At 39.8% G+C, this 22,858-nt stretch overlaps 1 protein-coding gene across 4 annotated transcripts in view; it reads left to right on the top strand.

Annotated features, from left to right (window-relative positions):
• PCSK7 (proprotein convertase subtilisin/kexin type 7) overlaps nucleotides 1-22,858 on the top strand; it is a 258,498-nt gene that overhangs the window by 20,882 nt on the left and 214,758 nt on the right. For all 4 annotated transcript variants that reach the window (XM_053691395.1, XM_053691398.1, XM_053691397.1 and 1 more), the window contains exon 4: nucleotides 7,865-8,030. In XM_053691395.1, the coding sequence (XP_053547370.1) occupies nucleotides 7,865-8,030 (166 nt within the window). The remainder of the gene's footprint in view (nucleotides 1-7,864; nucleotides 8,031-22,858) is intronic.

Below are 22,858 nucleotides of genomic sequence, written 5' to 3'. Positions count from 1 at the left end.
GGGATTACTCAGATTTGTCCCCTCTACTAATCCCTTGGGTTTTTAAGATGGCTTATGTGTTTCCACCGTTTCCGCTGCTGCCTCGACTGATTGCCAAGATCAAACAGAAGAGAGCATCAGTGATTCTGATAGCGCCTGCGTGGCCACGCAGGACCTGGTATGCAGACCAAGTGGACATGTCGTCCTGTCCACCATGGTCTCTGCCCCTGAGGCAGGACCTTCTAATACAAGGTCCTTTCAATCATCCAAATCTAATTTCTCTGAGGCTGACTGCATGGAGATTGAACGCTTGATCCTATCAAAGCGTGGCTTCTCAGAGTCAGTTATTGATACCTTAATACAGGCACGGAAGCCTGTTACCAGAAAAATCTACCATAAGATACGGCGTAAATACTTATATTGGTGCGAATCCAAGAGTTACTCATGGAGTAAGGTTAGGATTCCTAGGATATTGCCCTTTCTCCAAGAGGGTTTGGAAAATGGCTTATCTGCTAGTTCGTTAAAGGGACGGATTTCTGCTCTGTCTATTCTTTTGCACAAGCGTCTGGCAGAAGTTCCAGACGTCCAGGCATTTTGTCAGGCTTTGGCTAGGATTAAGCCTGTGTTTAAAACTGTTGCTCCTCCGTGGAGCTTAAACTTGGTTCTTAAAGTTCTCCAAGGAGTTCCGTTTGAACCCCTTCATTCCATTGATATTAAGCTTTTATCTTGGAAAGTTCTGTTTCTGATGGCTATTTCCTCGGCTCGAAGAGTCTCTGAGTTATCTGCCTTACATTGTGATTCTCCTTATCTGATTTTCCATTCAGACAAGGTAGTGCTGCGTACTAAACCTGGGTTTTTACCTAAGGTAGTTTCTAACAGGAATATCAATCAAGAGATTGTTGTTCCATCATTGTGCCCTAATCCTTCTTCAAAGAAGGAACGTTTTTTGCATAATCTGGACGTAGTCCGTGCCCTGAAGTTCTATTTACAGGCAACTAAAGATTTTCGTCAAACTTCTTCCCTGTTTGTCGTTTACTCTGGTCAGAGGAGAGGTCAAAAAGCTTCGGCAAGCTCTCTCTCCTTTTGGCTTCGTAGCATAATACGTTTAGCCTATGAGACTGCTGGACAGCAGCCCCCTGAAAGGATTACAGCTCATTCTACTAGAGCTGTGACTTTCACCTGGGCCTTTAAAAATGAGGCCTCTGTTGAACAGATTTGCAAGGCTGCGACTTGGTCTTCGCTTCACACCTTTTCAAAATTTTACAAATTTGACACTTTTGCTTCTTCGGAGGCTGTTTTTGGGAGAAAGGTTCTACAGGCAGTGGTTCCTTCCGTTTAAGTTCCTGCCTTGTCCCTCCCATCATCCGTGTACTTTAGCTTTGGTATTGGTATCCCACAAGTAATGGATGATCCGTGGACTGGATACACTTAACAAGAGAAAACATAATTTATGCTTACCTGATAAATGTATTTCTCTTGTAGTGTATCCAGTCCACGGCCCGCCCTGTCTTTTTAAGGCAGATCTAAATTTTAATTAAAAACTCCAGTCACCACTGCACCCTATGGTTTCTCCTTTCTTGTTTTGTTTCGGTCGAATGACTGGATATGACATGTAGGGGAGGAGCTATATAGCAGCTCTGCTGTGGGTGATCCTCTTGCAACTTCCTGTTGGGAAGGGAATATATCCCACAAGTAATGGATGATCCGTGGACTGGATACACTACAAGAGAAATAAATTTATCAGGTAAGCATAAATTATGTTTTTTTCCTTAGCTGTGAAACCCCTTACATCTGTCAGCTTTCTTAACAAGTTTATTGGACATTATTGTCTGTCATGTGCCGTCTCGGGTGTATAATGAGCATTTAAAGGGACATGAAACCCCCAAATTTTATTTCATGATTTAGGTCGAACATAACATTTTAAACAACTTTTCAGTTTACTCCTATTTGTCAGGTTAGGAAATGTCCAGAAGAAGACCCAAATGCTAGGGCGAACTTAAACAACACCCTTGCACTCTGAGTTTAATCCAGGATGTGACCCCACGACAACCTCTAAAAAAAATGTACTCACGATATGGAGCAGAGTTAGCCTGAGTCCAAAGTAATTCAAGATATCAGCCAAATAGACTTCTGAGTAAGGAACTGGTTTTAGGAAATGTCTTCCACAGAATCAGGAGAACAGGGATAGTCCACTTATACTCAGACAGAGGAAGGGTAAAACAAGAAATAATTAATAATGCAGGAGTAGGTAACTTGTTATCAGGCAGTTTGAGGGTTAACACTGTGTAGTCAGTCCTTGCAGAGTTTGGCAACAGGTTATCAGGCAGTTTGTAGGTTAATACTGAATAGTCAGTACATGCAGAGTTAGACAACAGGATATCAGGCAGTTTGAGAGTTAATACAGATTAATCAGTACTTGCAGAGATTGGCAACAGGTTATCTTGCAGTTTGAGAGTTTCACAGAATAAACAGTTCTTGCAATATTTGGCAACAGGATATCAAGCAGTTTGAAGGTTTACACTGTATAAACAGTATTTGCAGAGTTTGGCAACAGGTAAACATGCATTTTGAGAGTTTCACAGAATAAACAGTTCTTGCAATGTTTGGAAACAGGATATCAAGCAGTTTGAAGGTTTACACTGAATAAACAGTATTTGCAGAGTTTGGCAACAGGTAAACATGCAGTTTGAGAGTTTTGCAGAATAAACAGTACTTGCAATGTTTGGCAACAGGATATCAGGAAGTTTGAGGTTTAACCCTGCATAGTCAGTCTTTGCAGAGTTTGGAAACAGAAAATCAGCAGTTAGAGAGTTTCCACATCGAAGTCCTCACAGGAGCCACAAAGAGTAACAAACAAACGGGCACTGAAGAAACAGGAAGCCCGGAATAAAAAGCCTGGTAGGGACATCATCAGGAAGGGGCGGCTCAGACTACCTACCAATCAAGCACACAGAGAGGACCGGCGGAGCTTCCCAGCGGCTGAGCGTGACAATATTATCATATTTGTTTCATTCTCTTAGTATCATTTGTTGAAGGAGCACCAATGCACTACTGGTTTCTAACTAAACACTTGGGTGAGCCAATGACAATCGGTATATATAGGCAGCCACCAATCAGCAGCTAGAACCTAGGTTGTTTTCTGCTCCTGAGCTTACCTAGATAGAAACTTTCAGCAAAGAGGAGGAAGCAAATTAAATAATAGAAGTAAATTGGAAAGTTGTTTTAAAATGCTATGTTCTGTCTGAATCATGAATGTCTAATTATGACTGTACTGTCCCTTTAAGGCCTTCAGTACTGTCAGTGAGTTATGGTACTTGATGTCTCATTGCCACCACTCAGCTGTCCTAGGACCCAAAGAAATGTTGCTGTTTAAGACTAAAAATGTATTCTTTATAATAGCAACTGGTCAATGGTGTCTTTTTCTTTTCAGCGGGGCAGCTTAGTGCCATGCTTCATACCCAGAGTATAGCTTGGCAGCTGGCACTATGTGAAGCAGCAAGTTATCGGTAGTGAAATGGGAAACAACTGCTTTTGTTGTTAAAGTTGTTGTCCCCAGACCAGTTTTAAGCAGCTGAAATAAGGATGCCTTTAGACCACGCAAGATGCAGAGGGTAGAACTAGATAAAGAAATTGGCAAGCGGCTAGTATCGGTGGTAAGACAGAAGCTGGCGGTGCATAAATCAGAATTAATAAATGTCCTGAAGTAAAGAAAGTGGACAGAGTACCCAAGAACAGATTGGGGGCATAACTTGGGGGTTTTCAGGAGCATAGTGCATCAGTAAATGTACATGCGCATACCCATGCTCTAGAGAGAAGCAAGGTAAATGCTAGACATGATGTGAAACGCCACTGTATGTGACACATGTATGCATGTACTGACTCCTTGTGACAAAGGCTACGTGTTAGAAGTAAGGCTCTGAGTGTGGTTCATATCTTGCTATGCTTTAGGGATCATATGTGTATAATTTTTAAGACATTTTAGTAATTTTTCCATCCAACAAAGACCGCTTTTGTTTGTCACTTGTGCCAGTGATTTTCATAACTGGACTTATCTATTTAATAAAAACCCATAAATAATAACATAAAACATACACAGAGAGAAGCCCCCCTTTTAGCCCAATTGTTCATTTCACAGAAGAGAACTTTCTTAGAGTATATCCATCTGATCCTGCCTAAAAAGGACGGTCCTGTCCCAAAATGCCAGGCAATCCTCCTCTAAACAAGTAACATGGCAACGCCAGATGATCATTTTAGCCTTCTGTGGGCCTCGTCAGGTGCAACCATATCCCTCTAGGCACATTGAGCAGGGAGTCCATGTCTGGTTTCCCCCATCACCTTAAGAGAAACATTCTCCAGTATCATCATAAAAATATACACAGAAGGAGAAGCACTCAACTGGGAATAACTTAATGGCTCAGTAGCTTTATCTTTGATAAAACAATCATCCGGGGTCGTGTTTCTTCGCTAGTGAAGGATTGCCTGGTATTTCACAACTGGACCTTTCTTTTAAGGCAGGATCATACTGATATACTTGAGGAAAATTTTCTTCTGTGAAAAGCACAATTGAGCTTAAAGAGGATGATCCTATGTGGTGACCCGCCGAAGAACAAGCTACTAAGACAATGCCAGTTCCTGATTGAGTGCTTCTTTCTCTGTGTAAATTCAAGAAAAACTCCATCAGATTGATGACCATTCCTCCTACCTTTTTTTCAAATAACAGCATATGTTGTATTATTATGGCCTGTGAATTATTTTCCTATGGCACAAGACGAGTGAAATCAGGCACATTTTATAAATTCACAGACTAACAGCACACCAGGAATGTTTGTCTCCTGCATTGTTTTCAGGCACATTCTTTGTAATCTATATATTTTGGTCGAGTACTGTGTATTATAACATTCCTGGTGATTTCCCTGCGCCACCTATAGACAGGACCATGGGATTTAAACAGGGACATTCTGATACAAAAATGACATCCTTTTATTGTTTATAGTCTATCATTATTGCATTACTGACACTAGATAGCTTTAAACACATACTTAAAGTGCTGCTTGTGTTTTTGCGCCCTTGCAGCTCCTGAGATGGACATAATTGGTGATTGGCGGCATTGTGTAGCTTCCTGTTGGCTCACAGCTTTGATATTTTCTGGACATGGAGGATAAAAACTCTTCACAATACAGTATTGTCTTGTGTGTTTTATATGGTTTGCTATTTCTTGTCCTCAGACAGCATTTGTCTCCCTAAGTTCACAGTGTCTTTTGCATACAGTTTAGCTGCTTGAGAAGTTTCAGACTCTCTAATCTTCTTACATGCTGTTATAAAATGGCATGGGGCTCTAGATTCCCTGATATGAGTTAGAATTTTTACATGGAATTCCATTCATGGCTTCCATGGCACCATCGATGGTCTATGTGTAAAGTATACATTTTATTTTACTATCCAGAAGTCTGCCTGAGGCTCCTATTAACTGATTCGGAATGTAAATCAGATGGAGTGCTTAGAGTATGACTGAGGCTTCAGCTCCTTTGCCTGCATTATATGTCCCTGTAAATCCTTTCAGCCTGAACAATACAAACTCTTGTGTGCTGAATATTCCCATTATTCACTGCAGTCCCTGTATGTGTCCATGTTCCATAGCGAAGGTGTTGGGCGATAAACGGCCGGCTTTTTATTCTGTGTATCCCTGTGATGTTGTAGGAGGTACCTTGCAGTATTGTTGTATAGGGTATATTGACAGAAGAGCAGGCCGGGAGCAGGTAAGTTGCTCACCAGTGAGTCTTGTTGAAGTCTGACATCATTTAGCAGTCTACTTTTTTCTCATTTCTTTTATATAAGTTGTCAGCTGCACTACGTAAACTGGTTTAGTCTGATGTAATTTTATTATAAGGAAAACATTTGTTACAATTGAATCTGACAGATGTGTTCCAGTGTTTGAGTTGCTTTCTATTCTCTTCTAATCTGTATTTCTTACAGTGAAGAGAATATGGGGAAAGGCACCTGAAGCTAAAACATGTCTATTATTGGTGGGTCATATTGGCACTTACCAAGGAGTCATAAGTTACATTAACATTTTATAACCTCATGGGTTTAACAGCAACATTCTCTTGTCATTCATCTCTTCAGCACATATAAGTTTTTAGATTATAATTTTGTGGTTCACAATAGAAATAAAATAGTCATAAGTAAAAACCACAATGTTATATTACATATATTATTGATTGGGACTATTATTGGCTAGTAATTGATTTTTATAAAATCAGATCCTTGTTAGACTAATTTACATTCAAACAGAGAGATATGTTTTTATTTTAAAGGGATACTAAATCCCAGCATTTTCTTTTCTTTTCATGGCTACATTTGAGCACCATTCAGCAAGCGCTACCCATGTGCTGAACCAAAAACGGGCTTGCTCCTAAGCTTACATTTACTGCTTTTTCAAATAAAGATACACAGAGAAAGCAGAAAAATAGGATAATAGGAGTAAATTAGAAAGTTGCATGCTCTATCCGAATCATGAAAGAAAATAATTGGTATCTTTTTAAGTAGGAAAATAATATTTGGAACATTGACGCAGCTTTAAAATTATTATTTTTAGCAAAATATCTTGAAAATTAGCAGCGAGCACTATTAATACAAAATGTTGAAATGTGATTAATATACACTTTTTAGTTCAACATTTTTAGAACCATAGTACTTTATGCATAAAAACTATTGTATAATTTCAAAATTAAGTATATATTTCTGAATACCTAAAAAAAAAATAAAAATGTAAAATGAGAATACAAAATTTGGAAGTATGAGTATATTAGAATTATTTATTTAAGGACGTCGATATTAAATTACTTATGCAATAAATAATGTATATAACTGTAGAAGTATATAGACTAAGCCTAATATGATCGCTAAACTTAGTAATTCTCTTGTTAATAAAATATGATTTTTAATTAATATTTAGCAAATCTCTTATTTTGCTAAACAGGTAATGCTGTCAATGATTGTATTTTTGTAATTAATTTGGTATAATTCGTTTTAATACATAAGGCTGTTTGGATTTATTATAGATGTGAGCCTAATTAGTGTCTGTTATTAATTTTCTGTCGTCCATGCATACTATTCAGTTTGTATATGATCTCACCAGAGATTTATGAGCACTTTATTGTATATTTCCCTTTTGCTCCCTTACATTACCTGAGTGGTTTTACCTATATATTGCTATCTGCAAGGGCTTTCGTCAGTTTAGATAATTTATGTATAATGGCAAGTAATAAAGCTATCAGCCTTTCATTTGTTACTTTACACTTGGCTATACCATTTGCTTTGAGTTTACAGGATCTTCAGCTATTACTGTGAAAGAACATGTTACCATATTTCCAAAACTAACCTCATACACATACAAAATATTCTGTGTATTCTGATATTTTTTTTGTTAGTTTTGTATATGTGGTGGTTATTAGATACTGTATAAAGTTATAAATATATTATAATTTTGTTTATTTTTATTTTCTTTGTAATTCATTTTGTCTTTTCCAATTATTATTAGTATTGTTATAATATTATTAATAATTGTTATTATGAAAATTCAGTACAAAACCAAGCAGGGACTTGCTGTCACACATCAGAGGTGTAAAGTAATGTTCAGAATTAGCTTAATTGGATTATGTATAAAACTATCCTGAGAATTAACGAAGCTACATTTCATTAGGAAATAATTTGCAGGCTTAATGGGCCTTCTGGTCATTATTTGTCCTTTAACATGTATCTTTCTGTGTAACTGTCATCAAAATATAAAACACACTGTCACTGGGAATACAGTGTAACATTACTGTCTTTTACACAATAAGCTATCACCAGTAGCGCACATTAATTTACATTATCTCTTCTACAGAGCCCAGAGGGTAGCTATGACCTGAACTCAAATGATCCTGACCCCATGCCGCACCCTGATGGTGACAGTGACAATCATCATGGGACAAGATGTGCTGGAGAGATTGCAGCTGCTCCCAATAACAGTTTCTGCGCTGTGGGAGTGGCTTATGGCAGCCGGATCGCAGGTTTGTAGTAGGTCTAAAACTGTATAAAGATGTATATTATTCACATTGCGTGACTGAGTGTTGTTTCAATTTTGTGTTGCAAGTATTCCCACAGGCGTATGTTTGATTTTTCCTCTTTAACAGAAATAACAATAATGCTTATGTGGAAAAATATCAATCATGCATATTGCAGAGTTTGACATTTTCTTTGGATCCAGAGAAATATATACTTTTCTGTATACATATTTGCTTTTTAAAGTCCAATTTTAGTGAAATTTGAAAGCAGCTCATTTATGTAAATATTGCACAACTCTTGCATAACGACAGAAACGTAGCGAAAATGCGCACCCTGAGAGGTGAGGAACAATATTATCTAGGCCTTGCGGCTCACTGAGTACACAACAACCAGTACAGTCCCAATGATTATGGTATCCGTAGATGCTGAAAAAGTGTTTCATAGGGTGGGCTGGCAGGTCTTGAGATAGGCGCTTCATGGCGAAGAAATCCTACTTACAAATTCTAGAATTTCTCTACAATACACAGTAGAATCACTGCATTGGATGAATTTGGTCTCTTTTCACACTTCTTGAGAGTGATGAGATTTTTTTTTTGTGCCTCAATGTGATTTTCATGCCCTGAAGGAAACATGTCCGTGTTACACATAAAACACGTCACTGAGGTATCTGAGAATATGATTATCCCCTGGCAATCGGGTTCTTTTTTTTTTTTTTCTTCAAGAGAATTATTCCACCTTATTATATACCTTTGATAGGGACTTCAAACACTGGACAGATAAGCCAGTGTCTTGCTAGGGGTGCATCATGCTTTATTCATTACAAGCTGTACCTATACCTTCACTAAGGACCTTCCTACATAAATTACAATCTATAGTTAATAACTTTATATGGGGCAATATTAAATCCAGAATCCATAAACCCACCATGTACAGATGGGGCTAGGAAGTACCTATAATTTGTGACTACTACAGATCAGTCTCTCTTCAAGACATTGTGAAATGGCTGTAGCAATAGTAAAGCCTGGGTTGCTTTAGAAGCACACCTGCTACAGAATTCATAGATAGAAAGACTCCTGTAAGTAACGGGTAGTTGTTAATTTGTTACTGGCTATACTGCATAGCAAATTAACAGCTACCCGTTACTTAGAGGAGTCTTTTTCAAAAATGGGATAATATTACAGCCCACAACACTGACATATCAACTAAACACTCCACTCTCCAATGACACGTTACATACTAAGCAAAGCTATGGGGGTCTCATCTATAGCTTAGCCCCAGATGGATTTGGTTGATTTCACTACCATTATACCACTTCCTTGGTAAAGTCAAGAACAGGGAGGAAATAAAGAGTGTTGGCAATGGATTGTTGGCCAACTCTCAGATGTACCATTTTCTCCAAACATCAGCACACAAAACCTATTATATATGAAATCCTGATTAAATTTAAACAAATGTTCATCTCAAAAATGGTAACAAAAAATATCCTTATATTAATCTAATGTTAAGTATAAGCGAGGATGCCCCCAGACAACCATTTCCAGCCAGATGGGAGAGAAAATTGGGCCATTGGGGTAGAGGTAGAAGAGTGAGAAAGACCATTTAAATTCACAAAAAAATATTGTTATCCTCTCAGCTGTTGTAATTAATCACAAAATCACTTTTGCACTGTTATCTTACACCATGTAGACTGAAAAGTGTGTGAAGCACAAGGCTTGGTGGCTCTGCCCATCTCTTGCATCTTCATGGGACACAGTCAACCAACCAGTTAACCAAGAAATTGCTTAATCCCTCATTCATCTTGGATTTTATATTTACTAATTTATACAAGCGGCCAACCATTGTGTTTTTTTGTTTTTGGGTTGTTTTTTCCATCTTAATATGGGAAGAGTCCACAGCTGCATTCCTTACTTGCGGGAAATACTGAATCTAACCACCAGGAGGAGGCAAAGACACCCCAGCCAAAGGCTTAAATACCTCCCTCACTTCCTCATAACCCCAGTCATTCTTTGCCTTTCGTCACAGGAGGTTGTCAGAGAAGTGTTAAAAGATTTCGTAGTAGTCTCTTATGGAGGGTAGTACTCTTGGAGATGGGACTGGAGTTTTAAGTAGTCCTGTCAGCCTCTCAGTGAGAGCATGGATGAAAGTTAGAGTCCAGAGATGCAGGGAGAGTCTTTCTGTGAAACCATCCCGACTCGTATTAACAGCTCCATAGGCAATCGGCGTTGACGAGTTTAGCTGCCTGCTTTCTTCACTCAAGTCCATGTCAGAAGCGATGCTATCATCTGTCACACTTGAAGGGCTGTGTTCCTGTTCCACGGCGTAGATTCTGGTAAGATTGTTTCATATTTTATACATTTATGATAACGCAAGAAGACAGGGTCACAGTGTGACTCCTTTTTATCTGTATAGAATCAAGGGTTAATATCTCCTTACCGTGATTATTGAACGGGGGGAATAATCTTATATGTTTATTTGATTTTATGCTGCTTTTATGTGTGAGATGTTATGGGCTCATAGGCTGTTATAGAATATGCAGGTTTCACTTTCACTTTGAGAGCCATGCAGCTTACAAGCTTGACCCGCTTTCTCATAGCAGGGACGGTCCTGCATTGTATACCATGTGATTCATTCCCTTTTTTCCTGACCGGGTGTCTATCAGAGAGGAGTCATAAATCTCTGTACTGTCTGGGTCATAGGAGGTGGTGAGTGCCCCAGCCATTGGGGTATAAGGGTGCTGTTTTTTTAAAAATAAAATAAGATGTTTTATTTCTCTAGTTCTCCGGTTATTGCATTAGCATTAGCGATGGATGATTCTGTTACTTTAGAGGGCACTCCCTCACTTCCTAATGAGTAATTCCTGTTTATATGGTGAGGAGGCCTTAGTTCCACCCTCTCAATTATGTTCCATATGCCTTGATAATGTGATATCAAACATGTTTGATACCACGGAGCTGTCCACCTCTGAGGAGTTGTCGTCCATTGAGGTGCGTACCCTACATTCTTATATCTCTACACATGCAGTTTTCCTGTAGCATTGCTGATCCTCCATCTGGAGGGGGCCTTTTTTGACCAGACGTTACTGCGCAGTTCAAATGGCGGTGTCTGCGGCCTTTAATGCTTTACCTCGCCCTGCTAAGCGCAAGTGAAAGGTTACATATTGCAAAAATATATAAAATGTAAAAGATGAAAAAAAAAGAAGAAAAAAGTGCAAAAATGCAGAAATACAAAAAATATAAAAATATCAAAATTGGTATAAAAAAATCTGTATCAAAATAACAAATTTGTAAAAAAGTGTTTTTTATGTGAAAAATGTCTTTGATATTGATTCCAAAAGAGGGTGATAGGAAATCCTACTGGAGGATGTTGATTTTCTCAAAAGTAGATCCTCCTGTGTGATAGTGTGAAACCTAAAAATAAAAAGGAATAATAGTGCAATAACGCTAAGGGCTTTTTTAAAACAAGAAATAGGCTTACCATATATTGTTATTCTCAGGAAGGTCCCATCCCTAAATGGGATGGTGTTTTCTTCACCCTTGCTAAACGTACTGCTATCCCGCTTGAGGATAGTTCTTCGTTTGAAGAGCCCATGGATAAAAGATGGAAACTCTGTTAAGAAAGATGTTTCAACATACAGGATATTTGTTTCAACTGGCAGTGGATGTTGCCACGGTTACTGGAGAAACTACCTTATGGTGTGACGCTTTATAGGATTTGATCGGGGTGGAGGATACCCTCGACGTTACTCAGAAAAGATTTACGGCCTTGAGGGTTGGTAATTCTTTTATCTGTGCTGCTATTAGGCAGTTTATTTGCTTGAATGCTATGGCTTCAGCTTTTTCTGTTCAGGCCCGTCGGGCTCTGGCTGAAGTCATGGTCTGTGGATATGACTTTTAAGTCTAGACTTTATCCCTCCCTTTAAGGAAATGATTTTGCCTGGTACAGGCCTGGACTCAAATTATCTCCACGGTCACAGGGGGGCAAGGGTGCCCTCCTACCGCATAAGTATATGAACTTATATTAGGGACGATTTCCGTTCTGATAAAGCCCATGTCAGCAGTCCTCTACTAAACCAGAGCAAAAAACCAAGAGCTCTTGGAAGCCGGCTCAGTCCTGGAATAAATCCAAGCAGAGCAAGAAGCCCACCGAGTCTACGTCGACATGATTGGGCGGTCCCCGGTCCTCTTCTGGATCGTGTAGGTGGCAGTATGTTGCTCTTTTTAGTCGTTTGGTTTAGGGACGTGCAGGATCCATGGGTCCTCGAGGTCATAGCTCAGGGTTACAAGATAGGTTAAGTCTCAGCCACCCAAGGGCAGATTCCTCCTGTCTTCCTGACCAGAAAGGAGGGAAGCCTTTCTGGGGTGTGTATGGGATCTGTCCTCTAGTAGTTATTGTCCCGGTGCCTATCGCAGTGAGAGGTTTGGGATACTATTCAAACCTTTTCTTGGTCCCTAAGAAGGAGGAAACTTTCTGTCCGATTCTGGACCTAAAGTGCTTAAACAGGTTTTTAAATGTCCCTCATTTAAGATGGAGACAATAAGGTCCATTCATCCCCTCGTTTGAGAGGGGTAGTTTATGACCACGATAGATCTGAAGGATGCTCCCTTCTCGTACCAATCCTCGAGGACCACTTCCAGTTCCTAAGGTTTGCATTCCTGGACCAGCACTTCCAGTTTATTGCCCTTTTTTTGGTCTAGCTAAAGAAATTTTTCGAAGAGTGGACTATTTGTAATATCTCCTCTGTCTTCTTCGATCCCATGGATGGCAGATAATCTAGAGAGAGTTCTCTTGTATCAAGTACCAGGGTAGAATTCTCGGTTACTATAATAGTCTTCATAGACATGAGAATATTTCTAACAGACCAGAGACGTTGCAAGCTAGCTTCAACATGTCTTGCCCTCCAGATCTCCTTAAGGTCATCTGTGGCTCGGTTTATGGAGGTGATTGGTCTCATGGTCTCCAGCATGGATATCATTTCCTTTGCCAGGTTTCACCTCAGACTGTTGCAACTGCGCATGTTGAACAAGTAGAACGGCGATCATTCGGATCTGTCTCAACAGATTTCTCTGGACAACCAATCGGGAGAATCGCTCTCTTGATGGTTTTGTCAGGATCACTTGTCCTGAGGGACGTCCGTCTCAAGACCATCCTGGGTGAGTGTGACTACGGTTGAGAGTCTGTCAGGATGGGGAGCTGTTTGGGGTGCCAGGAAGGCACAGGGCTTCTGGTCTCAGGAGGTAAATCTCCCTCCTGATCCTATTTTGGATCTTCGGGCAATATACAATGCTCTGAAGGCTTGGCCTCTGCTTGGTTTGTTCCAGTTAATCAGATTCCAATTAAACAACATATCCTCGATGGCTTACATCAACCATCAGGGGCTAACGAGAAGCTCCCTAGTTTTGAGGGAAGTATCTCAGATTCTGCTATGGGGGATTCGCATTTGTTCGCTGTCAGTGATCCACATTCCGGGTGTGGACAACTGGGAAGCAGATTTCCTCAGCAGACAATCCTTTCATCCAGGAGAATGGTCTCTCCATCCCGAGTGTTTGCAGAGATTTGCAAGAGCAAGATCTTATAACATCTCAATACCAAGCTACCCAGATAGGGGTCGAGGTACAGGGATCCTCAGGCAGAGCTAACAGATGCATTAGCGGTGCCTTGGAGGTTCAACCCAATTTATCCTTTCCGACCGTTTCCACTACTTCCTAGTGTAGTGGCTTGAGTCAAGCAGGTGTCAGTGATACTGACTGCTCCGTCTTGGCCGCGAAGGATATGGTTCGCGGATCTAGTGGGGATATCATCCCCGTAGAAGTTACCTTGTTGCAGGGATCTGCTGACCAAGGTCTCTTTGTTCATCAATGTCTAGATTCTCTGAGGCTGACTGCGTGGAGATTGAACTTTTAGTCCTAGCCAAGAGAGGGTTTTCTTAAAGAGCTATTTTTACTCTAATTCAAAAATAGCTGTATGAGGAAGTGGTGGAGGTATTTAAGCCTTTGGCTGGGGTGTCTTTGCCTCCTCCAGGTGGCCAGGTTCAGTATTTTCCACAAGTAAGGAATGCAGCTGTGGACTCTTCCCATACAGATAGAAATTAAATTAGCAGGTAAGCATAATTTTTATGTTTTTTTGCAAAATTAATTTACAAATATTACACTTTTGCATAAACCGTGGCAAGTCCTTAATAGGAAGGAGATGGAAACAAGTGATATCCCCCCACTCACCAGTAATAGCAAGTAAGAGTGATGGAACTCTTAGCCCTATAGGAGTATTATTACTTGAGAAGAAATAGGATTAACTAATATCTTCAAATCCACTTGTATTGAGAGAAGACGTTTGTCTAAAAGGGACCGTAAACACCAAAAGTTACTACCTTGTATATAAGACTTTGTGGACTGTCCCCTTATCTCCGCTCTTTTGACAGACTTGCATTTCAGGCAATTAGTGCAGACTCTTAAATAACTCCATGGGAGAGAGCACACTGTAATCTATATGGCACACATGAACAGTACATGTTATTAGCTATTCACAGCCAGACTGAGATAAGAGGTGGACTGCAAAGTCTTAAAAATTAGCCTAAAAGCCTACCTAGATTTAGCCTTTAACAAAAAATACTAAGAAATAAAAGCAAATTTGATGATGATAATAAATTGGAAAGGGGGGGCGAAGCCAGCGCTCAACGGAGATGGCTGCGCTTATGTGAGCTCTGTGCTCCCTTCAGGGCAAAACAACAAATAAAACACCCTAATAGAGGTATGGGATGACCTAAAGCTGTTTGCTGTTGAGGAGGAAGACATTGGTGGTGAGATACAAGGACTAAACAAACCAGCCTGTATTTTGATTCTGCTTTTGAGCAATCTACATTACGGCAAGATAAGCCACGTGGGCTGCCAACTTTAGACGCAGCGGCTGACAAATGAGCACACTACAAGACAGCTGTAGGATTCCTTGAGCAAGGGGACAAACACGAAGGTTAACCCGGCATATAATAACAAGCCGGCAACATTTATGTAAGACCATTTAGGCGCCCGATCCCTGCACAAATATGGCGCTATATTCCTGGCACTTATAAATACTCATGTAGTGATAAGACGCCTGCATCTCCTCATAAATTAGAACAAACGCAGCAGATCTGTGAATTGCATATAATTGGGCCTGGTCAGAAAAGTTTATAACATCAGCGGCCTGCACTATGTCAGTTTTCTCTACACCTATTGCCTGCAGTTAATTCTAAGCAACACAAGTATGTTGATAGGAGCTGTCTGATGTCCTTTACTAAGATAGCTTGAAGATTGATATATACTGAATTATGATCAGCATGTGTGTACTGCGGTAGTGGGGAAGTCAAAAGAAACTATATAGATATGCTTTTATAAAAAAAATTGATGTAACTTGCAGACAAAATACAAAGCTCCTCCTTCCAACTACAAATCCCCTTTCGCCAGATTTATTACCCAACCTGCCAACCACTTGGAAGATATCTGCTGTGGGGAATATTTGAAATATTTTATAATCTCTGAGGGGTCAATATGTCACCTAAAAAGGGAAATAAGTCTGATAAGACAAGCAAAAAGCAGGGGCAGACCCCTTCAGTAAATCATTTCTTTAAGACTTTGGAACTCCCGGCTTCCGCTCCAACCAAGCCCACTGATGTACACTCTAGAACCCCCTCATCATCGTCAGAGTCTGAATCAGAAAATTCGGTTTCAGCTATTACTATCCCTAAGGCTTTCTTTCTCTGCCATCCAAAAAAGACTTTACTTCACTGGTTTGCCAAGTTAAGCAGTGCATCTGAGAGGAGATTGCAGAAATAAAAAAGGAAATCACAGACATTGGTCAGAGGGTGGAGAAGCTAGAGGGTCAATCAGACCTTTCCAGTTCTAATCTTACTTTTCTTAGGGCTAAAGTAGTCAAGCAGGACAATGCCATGGCTCAAATGGAAAACAAAATTGACGACCTGGAAAACAGGAGCCGTCGTAGCAACATCAGAATCCGGGGAATCCCCGAAACAGTGTCCCCAACAGATCTTGAGTCATATCTACAAGGCCTTTTTACATCTTTACTGGAGACTGGCGATGACGCCACCATAGCTCTTGATCGTTTCCATAGAGCCCTTAGAGCTAAGCCCTTGGGGGATCAACCACCGAGATGTAATTGTTAAAATCACTAGTTACCCTATGAAAGAAGAAATAATGAAGAAGGCGAGGCAAAAGTATCCAATAAAATTCAGATCAGACCCCTTACAGGTTTTTGAAGACCTGACACACAGGACTTTATTGAAAAGGAGAGAACTCAGGCCATTAACGACCAAACTGAGACAACTTAATATCCCATATAGATGGGGCCACCCGTTCCACTTGCAAATCACATGGAAAGGCAGGAAGATGTTATGCCACTCGCAGGAATACATTGACCAGATATGCAAGGAACTAGACATCAACCTACCTCCACTTCAAGAGGACACCAATCAACCTACAACTACAGGTACATTGCATCCACCACTGCTCCCACAAAGAGGAGAATGGCAGGATGTATCTTCAAGGAAGCCTCGCAAAAATAAGCCTGGCTCTATATCACCTGACTCGATGGAATGACTGCCCTTGGAGGGTAATTGATGTATGGTGTAACTTTTCCTTTAAGTGCATAGATTTGATGTTATACAGGAGCGGGCTTTATCCTAGGTTCCGCATAAGTATAAGCTAAGTATATGGTTTGAAGATGTTGGGAGGTGGGCACGGAAGTTAATACTCATGTAAACTATGTAATGTGATGTTTCCTCCTACCTTATAATAGTGTATCATTAATTACAGGCTTTATGTCCCCTATAAGGTCTCAAACTATGTTACAACACAGGCCTAGTCTGAATTTCAATAATTCCACATTGCAATTAATCAGACGCCGAAAGCCCACTTAAAACTTTATCATATGTTCAAAGGAACATCCTTTTTAGATACCCTCTTCACACCAAGTGGTGTTTCATACCTTTAATAAATATAAACATGCCCAATAGGGGATTTTTTCTCCTACTCTAGAGGATTTTAATTCTCTTCTGTTTTAGTTACACCTGTTGTGTACTTTTAGTTATTAATATTTTTGCATTACTGTTATTTAAATGTGTTATTATGGTTTATCCAGGGATCTTTGACAAATGTTGGAAATATTATTGCATCAAAATTGGCTCTACAGTCACCCGGTTGTTCATTTGGTGAGATAATATGGTAAGGTTGTCTTTAAATGCGCAAAATGTTCAGATAATTACACAAAATGTAAAGGAGTTTAACTGTCCTTGCAAACGGGCCCTAGCTTTAAGGGACTTACGTAAGAGAGGGGGGCATATATTATTGATACAGGAAACCCATTTTAAAGGTGACACAGTCCCCAGGTACTTTTCTTCCCATTACCCCCAACATTATCATAGCACAAACATTGTTAAAAAAACAAACAGAGTGAGCATACTGATTCACAAAACCATTCCATTTAAACTCCAGCAATTGGACAAAGATAAGGAGGGTAGATACTTGGGCCCCTAACACAGGCCAAGATAAATTTTTCTCCCAAATCACCACTAAAGTCACTGACTTTCATAAATGCCCTCTTACTGTTGCTGGAGACCTAAATATTCCCTTGGATCCTGAAATAGCTCAAATCCCAATACCTGGACTAATCAAAAATTACTCCATTCTATATGGAGAGATATAAAATCCTTGACTCTCCACGATGCTTGGAGATACTTCCACCCACAAATGAAAGATTATACTTTCTTCTCAAATCCACAAAAAAAGTCACTCTAGGATTGACTATATATTAGTAGACCATATTGCACTATCTCTAGTTAAAGTAATCCACATAAAACATACTTCATGGTCAGACCACTCCACGGTGGAATGCACTGTGAAATGGCCCTCAATCCCGATTTTAAACCCTTTTGTATGGAGGTTAGACGATTCATTGCTGTCGGACCCGCAGATTTTGGAGAGATTGAATAAACAACTAGATTTGTACTTTTCCCTTAATAACCTTCCGGAGTCTAATTCCACCATAGTCTGGGAAGCCCACAAAGCCTTTATACGAGGCGAGTTTATCAAGATTAAAGCCTACAAATGTAAGCAATCCTTAAAAACTTACACTAGATTAGCACAGGAGGTTACAGAAGCAGATTACCTCCTAAAACTAAACCCGAGTGACCAGTCTCTCCTTGCTGCTTTAAAAGATAAACGTAATAACTTTTCCCAGCAATTAAAAATAGAGGGGGGTAGTTATCAAGCTGTCAACCTCAAATACGCTGCGTATTCCGCAGCGTATTTGTGGCGAGGCTGATACGCCTTAGTTATCAAAGGCTCGAGACCGGCAAAAGTAGAATTTTGTGACGTAAGCTTCGATCCGCCGGACTCAGTCCGACACAGATCGATTCTTACGTCACTCCAGATGTTCCGCACACAAGTGCGGCACATTCTCACTACTTTTGCTAGCTATCAAAAAACTAGCAGGTACGCTCGGCACTTTTACGGCCCAGCGTACCTGGTTTTCAAAGCGCCAGCCTGGAGGCGGCGGATCCCATAGGAATCAATGGGAGTCTGACCATAGCGAAAGTACAAGTTCGCTGCTGACAGACATCCCATTGATTTGTATGGGAGCTGTCTGCACCTAACACCCTAACGTACCCCGAGTCTAAACACCACTAATCTGACCCCCCCTACACCGCCGCAAATAAATAAAGTTATTACCCCCTAAACCGCCGCTCCCGGAGCCCACCGCAAGCTACTCTATACATATTAACCCCTAAACCGCCGCTCCCGGAGCCCACCGCAACTATAATAAATGTATTAACCCCTAAACCGCCGCTCCCGGAGCCCACCGCAACTATAATAAATGTATTAACCCCTAAACCGCCGCTCCCTGAACCCGCCGCAACCTATATTAAATGTATTAACCCCTATCCTGCCCCCCCTACACCGTCGCCACCTATAATAAATTTATTAACCCCTATCCTGCCCCCCACTACGCCGCCGCCACTGTAATAAAATTATTAACCCCTAAACCTAACCCTAACGCCCCCTAACTTAAATATTAATTAAATAAATCTAAATAAATTACCTCTTATTAACTAAATGAATCCTATTTAAAACTAAATACTTACCTTTAAAATAAACCCTAATATAGCTACAATATAAATAATAATTATATTCTAGCTATCTTAGGATTTATTTTTATTTTACAGGTACCTTTCAATTTATTTTAACCATGTACAATAACTATTAAATAGTTATTAACTATTTAATAGCTTACCTAGCTAAAATAAAGAGAAATGTACCTGTGAAATAAATCCTAACCTAAGTTACAATTACACCTAGCACTACACTATACTTTAATAAATTATTCCTATTTAAAAATAAATACTTACCTGTAAAATAAACCCTAAGATAGCTACAATGTAATTAATAATTACATTGTAGCTATTTTAGGATTTATATTTATTTTACAGGTAACTTTGTATTTATTTTAGCTAGTTAGAATAGTTATTAAATAGTTATTAACTATTTAATAACTACCTAGCTAAAAGAAATACAAAATTACCTGTAAAATAAATCCTAACTTAAGTTACAATTAAACCTAATACTACACTATCATTAAATTAACTAAATAAACTACCTACAAATAACTACAATGAAATACAATTACATAAACTAACTAAAGTACAAAAAATAAAAAAAGCTAAGTTACAAAAAATAAAAAAATAAGTTACAAACATGTTAAAAATATTACAACAATTTTAAGCTACTTACACCTAATCTAAGCCCCCTAATAAAATAACAAACCCCCCAAAATAAAAAAAAACCCTACCCTATTCTAAATTACATAAATTTCAATGCTCTTTTACCTTACCAGCCCTTAAAAGGGCCATTTGTGGGGGCATGCCCCAAAAAGTTCAGCTCTTTTGCCTGTAAAAGAAAAATACAACCCCCCCCCCAACATTAAAACCCACCACCCACATACCCCTAATCTAACCCAAACCCCCCTTACAAAAACCTAACACTAATCCCCTGAAGATCATCCTACCTAGAGTCGTCTTCACTCAGCCGAGCCACCGATGGAACTGAAGAGGACATCCGGAGCGGAAGAAGTTAATCCTCCAAGCGGCGCTGAAGAAATCTTCCATCCGATGAAGTCATCATCCAGGCGGCGCTGAAGAAGTCTTCGATCCGGCCGATGTCATCTTCAAAGAGGCGCTGAAGAGGTCTTCTATCCGGGCGAAGTCATCTTCCAAGCCGGGTCTTGAATCTTCCTTCCGCCGACGCGGAACCACCTTCTTCACCGACGGACTACGACGAATGACGGCTCCTTTAAGGGACGTCATCCAAGATGGCGTCCCCTCAATTCCGATTGGCTGATAGGATTCTATCAGCCAATCGGAATTAAGGTAGGAAAAATCTGATTGGCTGATGGAATCAGCCAATCAGATTGAGCTCGCATTCTATTGGCTGTTCCGATCAGCCAATAGAATGCGAGCTCAATCTGATTGGCTGATTGGATCAGCCAATCGGATTGAACTTGAATCTGATTGGCTGATTCCATCAGCCAATCAGATTTTCCTACCTTAATTCCGATTGGCTGATAGAATCCTATCAGCCAATCGGAATTGAGGGGACGCCATCTTGGATGACGTCCCTTAAAGGAGCCGTCATTCGTCGTAGTCCGTCGGTGAAGAAGGTGGTTCCTCGTCGGCGGAAGGAAGATTCAAGACCCGGCTTGGAAGATGACTTCGCCCGGATAGAAGACCTCTTCAGCGCCTCTTTGAAGATGACATCGGCCGGATCGAAGACTTCTTCAGCGCCGCCTGGATGATGACTTCATCGGATGGAAGATTTCTTCAGCGCCGCTTGGAGGATTAACTTCTTCCGCTCCGGATGTCCTCTTCAGTTCCATCGGTGGCTCGGCTGAGTGAAGACAACTAAAGGTAGGATGATCTTCAGGGGATTAGTGTTAGGTTTTTGTAAGGGGGGTTTGGGTTAGATTAGGGGTATGTGGGTGGTGGGTTTTAATGTTGGGGGGGGGTTGTATTTTTCTTTTACAGGCAAAAGAGCTGAACTTTTTGGGGCATGCCCCCACAAATGGCCCTTTTAAGGGCTGGTAAGGTAAAAGAGCTTTGAAATTTATGTAATTTAGAATAGGGTAGGGTTTTTTTTTATTTTGGGGGGGTTTGTTATTTTATTAGGGGGCTTAGATTAGGTGTAAGTAGCTTAAAATTGTTGTAATATTTTTAACATGTTTGTAACTTAATTTTTTATTTTTTGTAACTTAGCTTTTTTTATTTTTTGTACTTTAGTTAGTTTATGTAATTGTATTTCATTGTAGTTATTTGTAGGTAGTTTATTTAGTTAATTTAATGATAGTGTAGTATTAGGTTTAATTGTAACTTAAGTTAGGATTTATTTTACAGGTAATTTTGTATTTCTTTTAGCTAGGTAGTTATTAAATAGTTAATAACTATTTAATAACTATTCTAACTAGCTAAAATAAATACAAAGTTACCTGTAAAATAAATATAAATCCTAAAATAGCTACAATGTAATTATTAATTACATTGTAGCTATCTTAGGGTTTATTTTACAGGTAAGTATTTTTAAATAGGAATAATTTATTAAAGTATAGTGTAGTGTTAGGTGTAATTGTAACTTAGGTTAGGATTTATTTCACAGGTAAATTTCTCTTTATTTTAGCTATGTAAGCTATTAAATAGTTAATAACTATTTAATAGTTATTGTACATGGTTAAAATAAATTGAAAGGTACCTGTAAAATAAATATAAATCCTAAGATAGCTAGAATATAATTATTATTTATACTGTAGCTATATTAGGGTTTATTTTATAGGTAAGTATTTAGTTTTAAATAGGATTCATTTAGTTAATAAGAGTTAATTTATTTAGATGTATTTAATTATTATTTAAGTTAGGGGGGCGTTATGGTTAGGGTTAGACTTAGGTTTAGGGGTTAATCATTTTATTACAGTGGCGGCGTAGTGGGGGGCAGGATAGGGGTTAATAAATTTATTATAGGTTGCGGCGGGTTCATGGAGCGGCGGTTTAGGGGTTAAACTATTTATTTAGTTGCGGAGAGGTGCGGGATCAGCAGGATAGGGGTTAATAATTTTACAATAGAGGGCGACGGTATAGGGGGGGCAGGATAGGGGTTACTAGGTATAATGTAGGTGGCAGCGGTGTCCGGGAGCGGCGGTTTAGGGGTTAATACATTTATAAGAGTTGCGGCGGGGTCTAGGAGCGGCGGTTTAGGAGTTAGTAACTTTATTTAGTTGCGGGGGCCTCCGGGGGCGCCGGTATAGGGGGTAGAACAGTGTAGTTTAGTGTGAGTGCTTAGTGACAGGCTAGCAATAAAGCTGGGAAAAAGCCGAAGGGCAGCGAGATCGGATGAGTGATAACTGTCACAGTCCGCTGCTCATCGCCCCGCGGCTTTTTGACAGCTTTATTTGATAACTTAGGCGAGCGTATTCAAGGTCCGCGGCGGCGAAGGTAGGCGAGCTTAGGCGGACGTATTGGGCCGGCGAAGCCAGAAAAGTAGACGGCTTGATAACTAGCCCCCAGAATCTCAAAGGCACCAAATATTTATAAAAAAAATTTTTTCTCTCCTCAGTGTTAAGGAAATCATGTGTGTCATGTGATCACCACATGATCACAGTAAAGCAGAGTGAACACTGATGTTGCTGATTGACTGTTTTTTCCAACAAGCAGTTAAGAGTAGCTGAAGGATAACGATCATTGAGCTTTGCTGAGCTGATAAAATTGAGGCTCTCAAGGAACACCGACTGGATCTATTTGGAGGTATAT

Source organism: Bombina bombina, chromosome 8 (assembly GCF_027579735.1).
Source record: "Bombina bombina isolate aBomBom1 chromosome 8, aBomBom1.pri, whole genome shotgun sequence".
In the NCBI taxonomy this organism is placed as follows: domain Eukaryota; kingdom Metazoa; phylum Chordata; class Amphibia; order Anura; family Bombinatoridae; genus Bombina; species Bombina bombina.
Note: the sequence above shows the minus strand (reverse complement) of the source record. Positions and strands in the feature narration are given on the sequence as shown.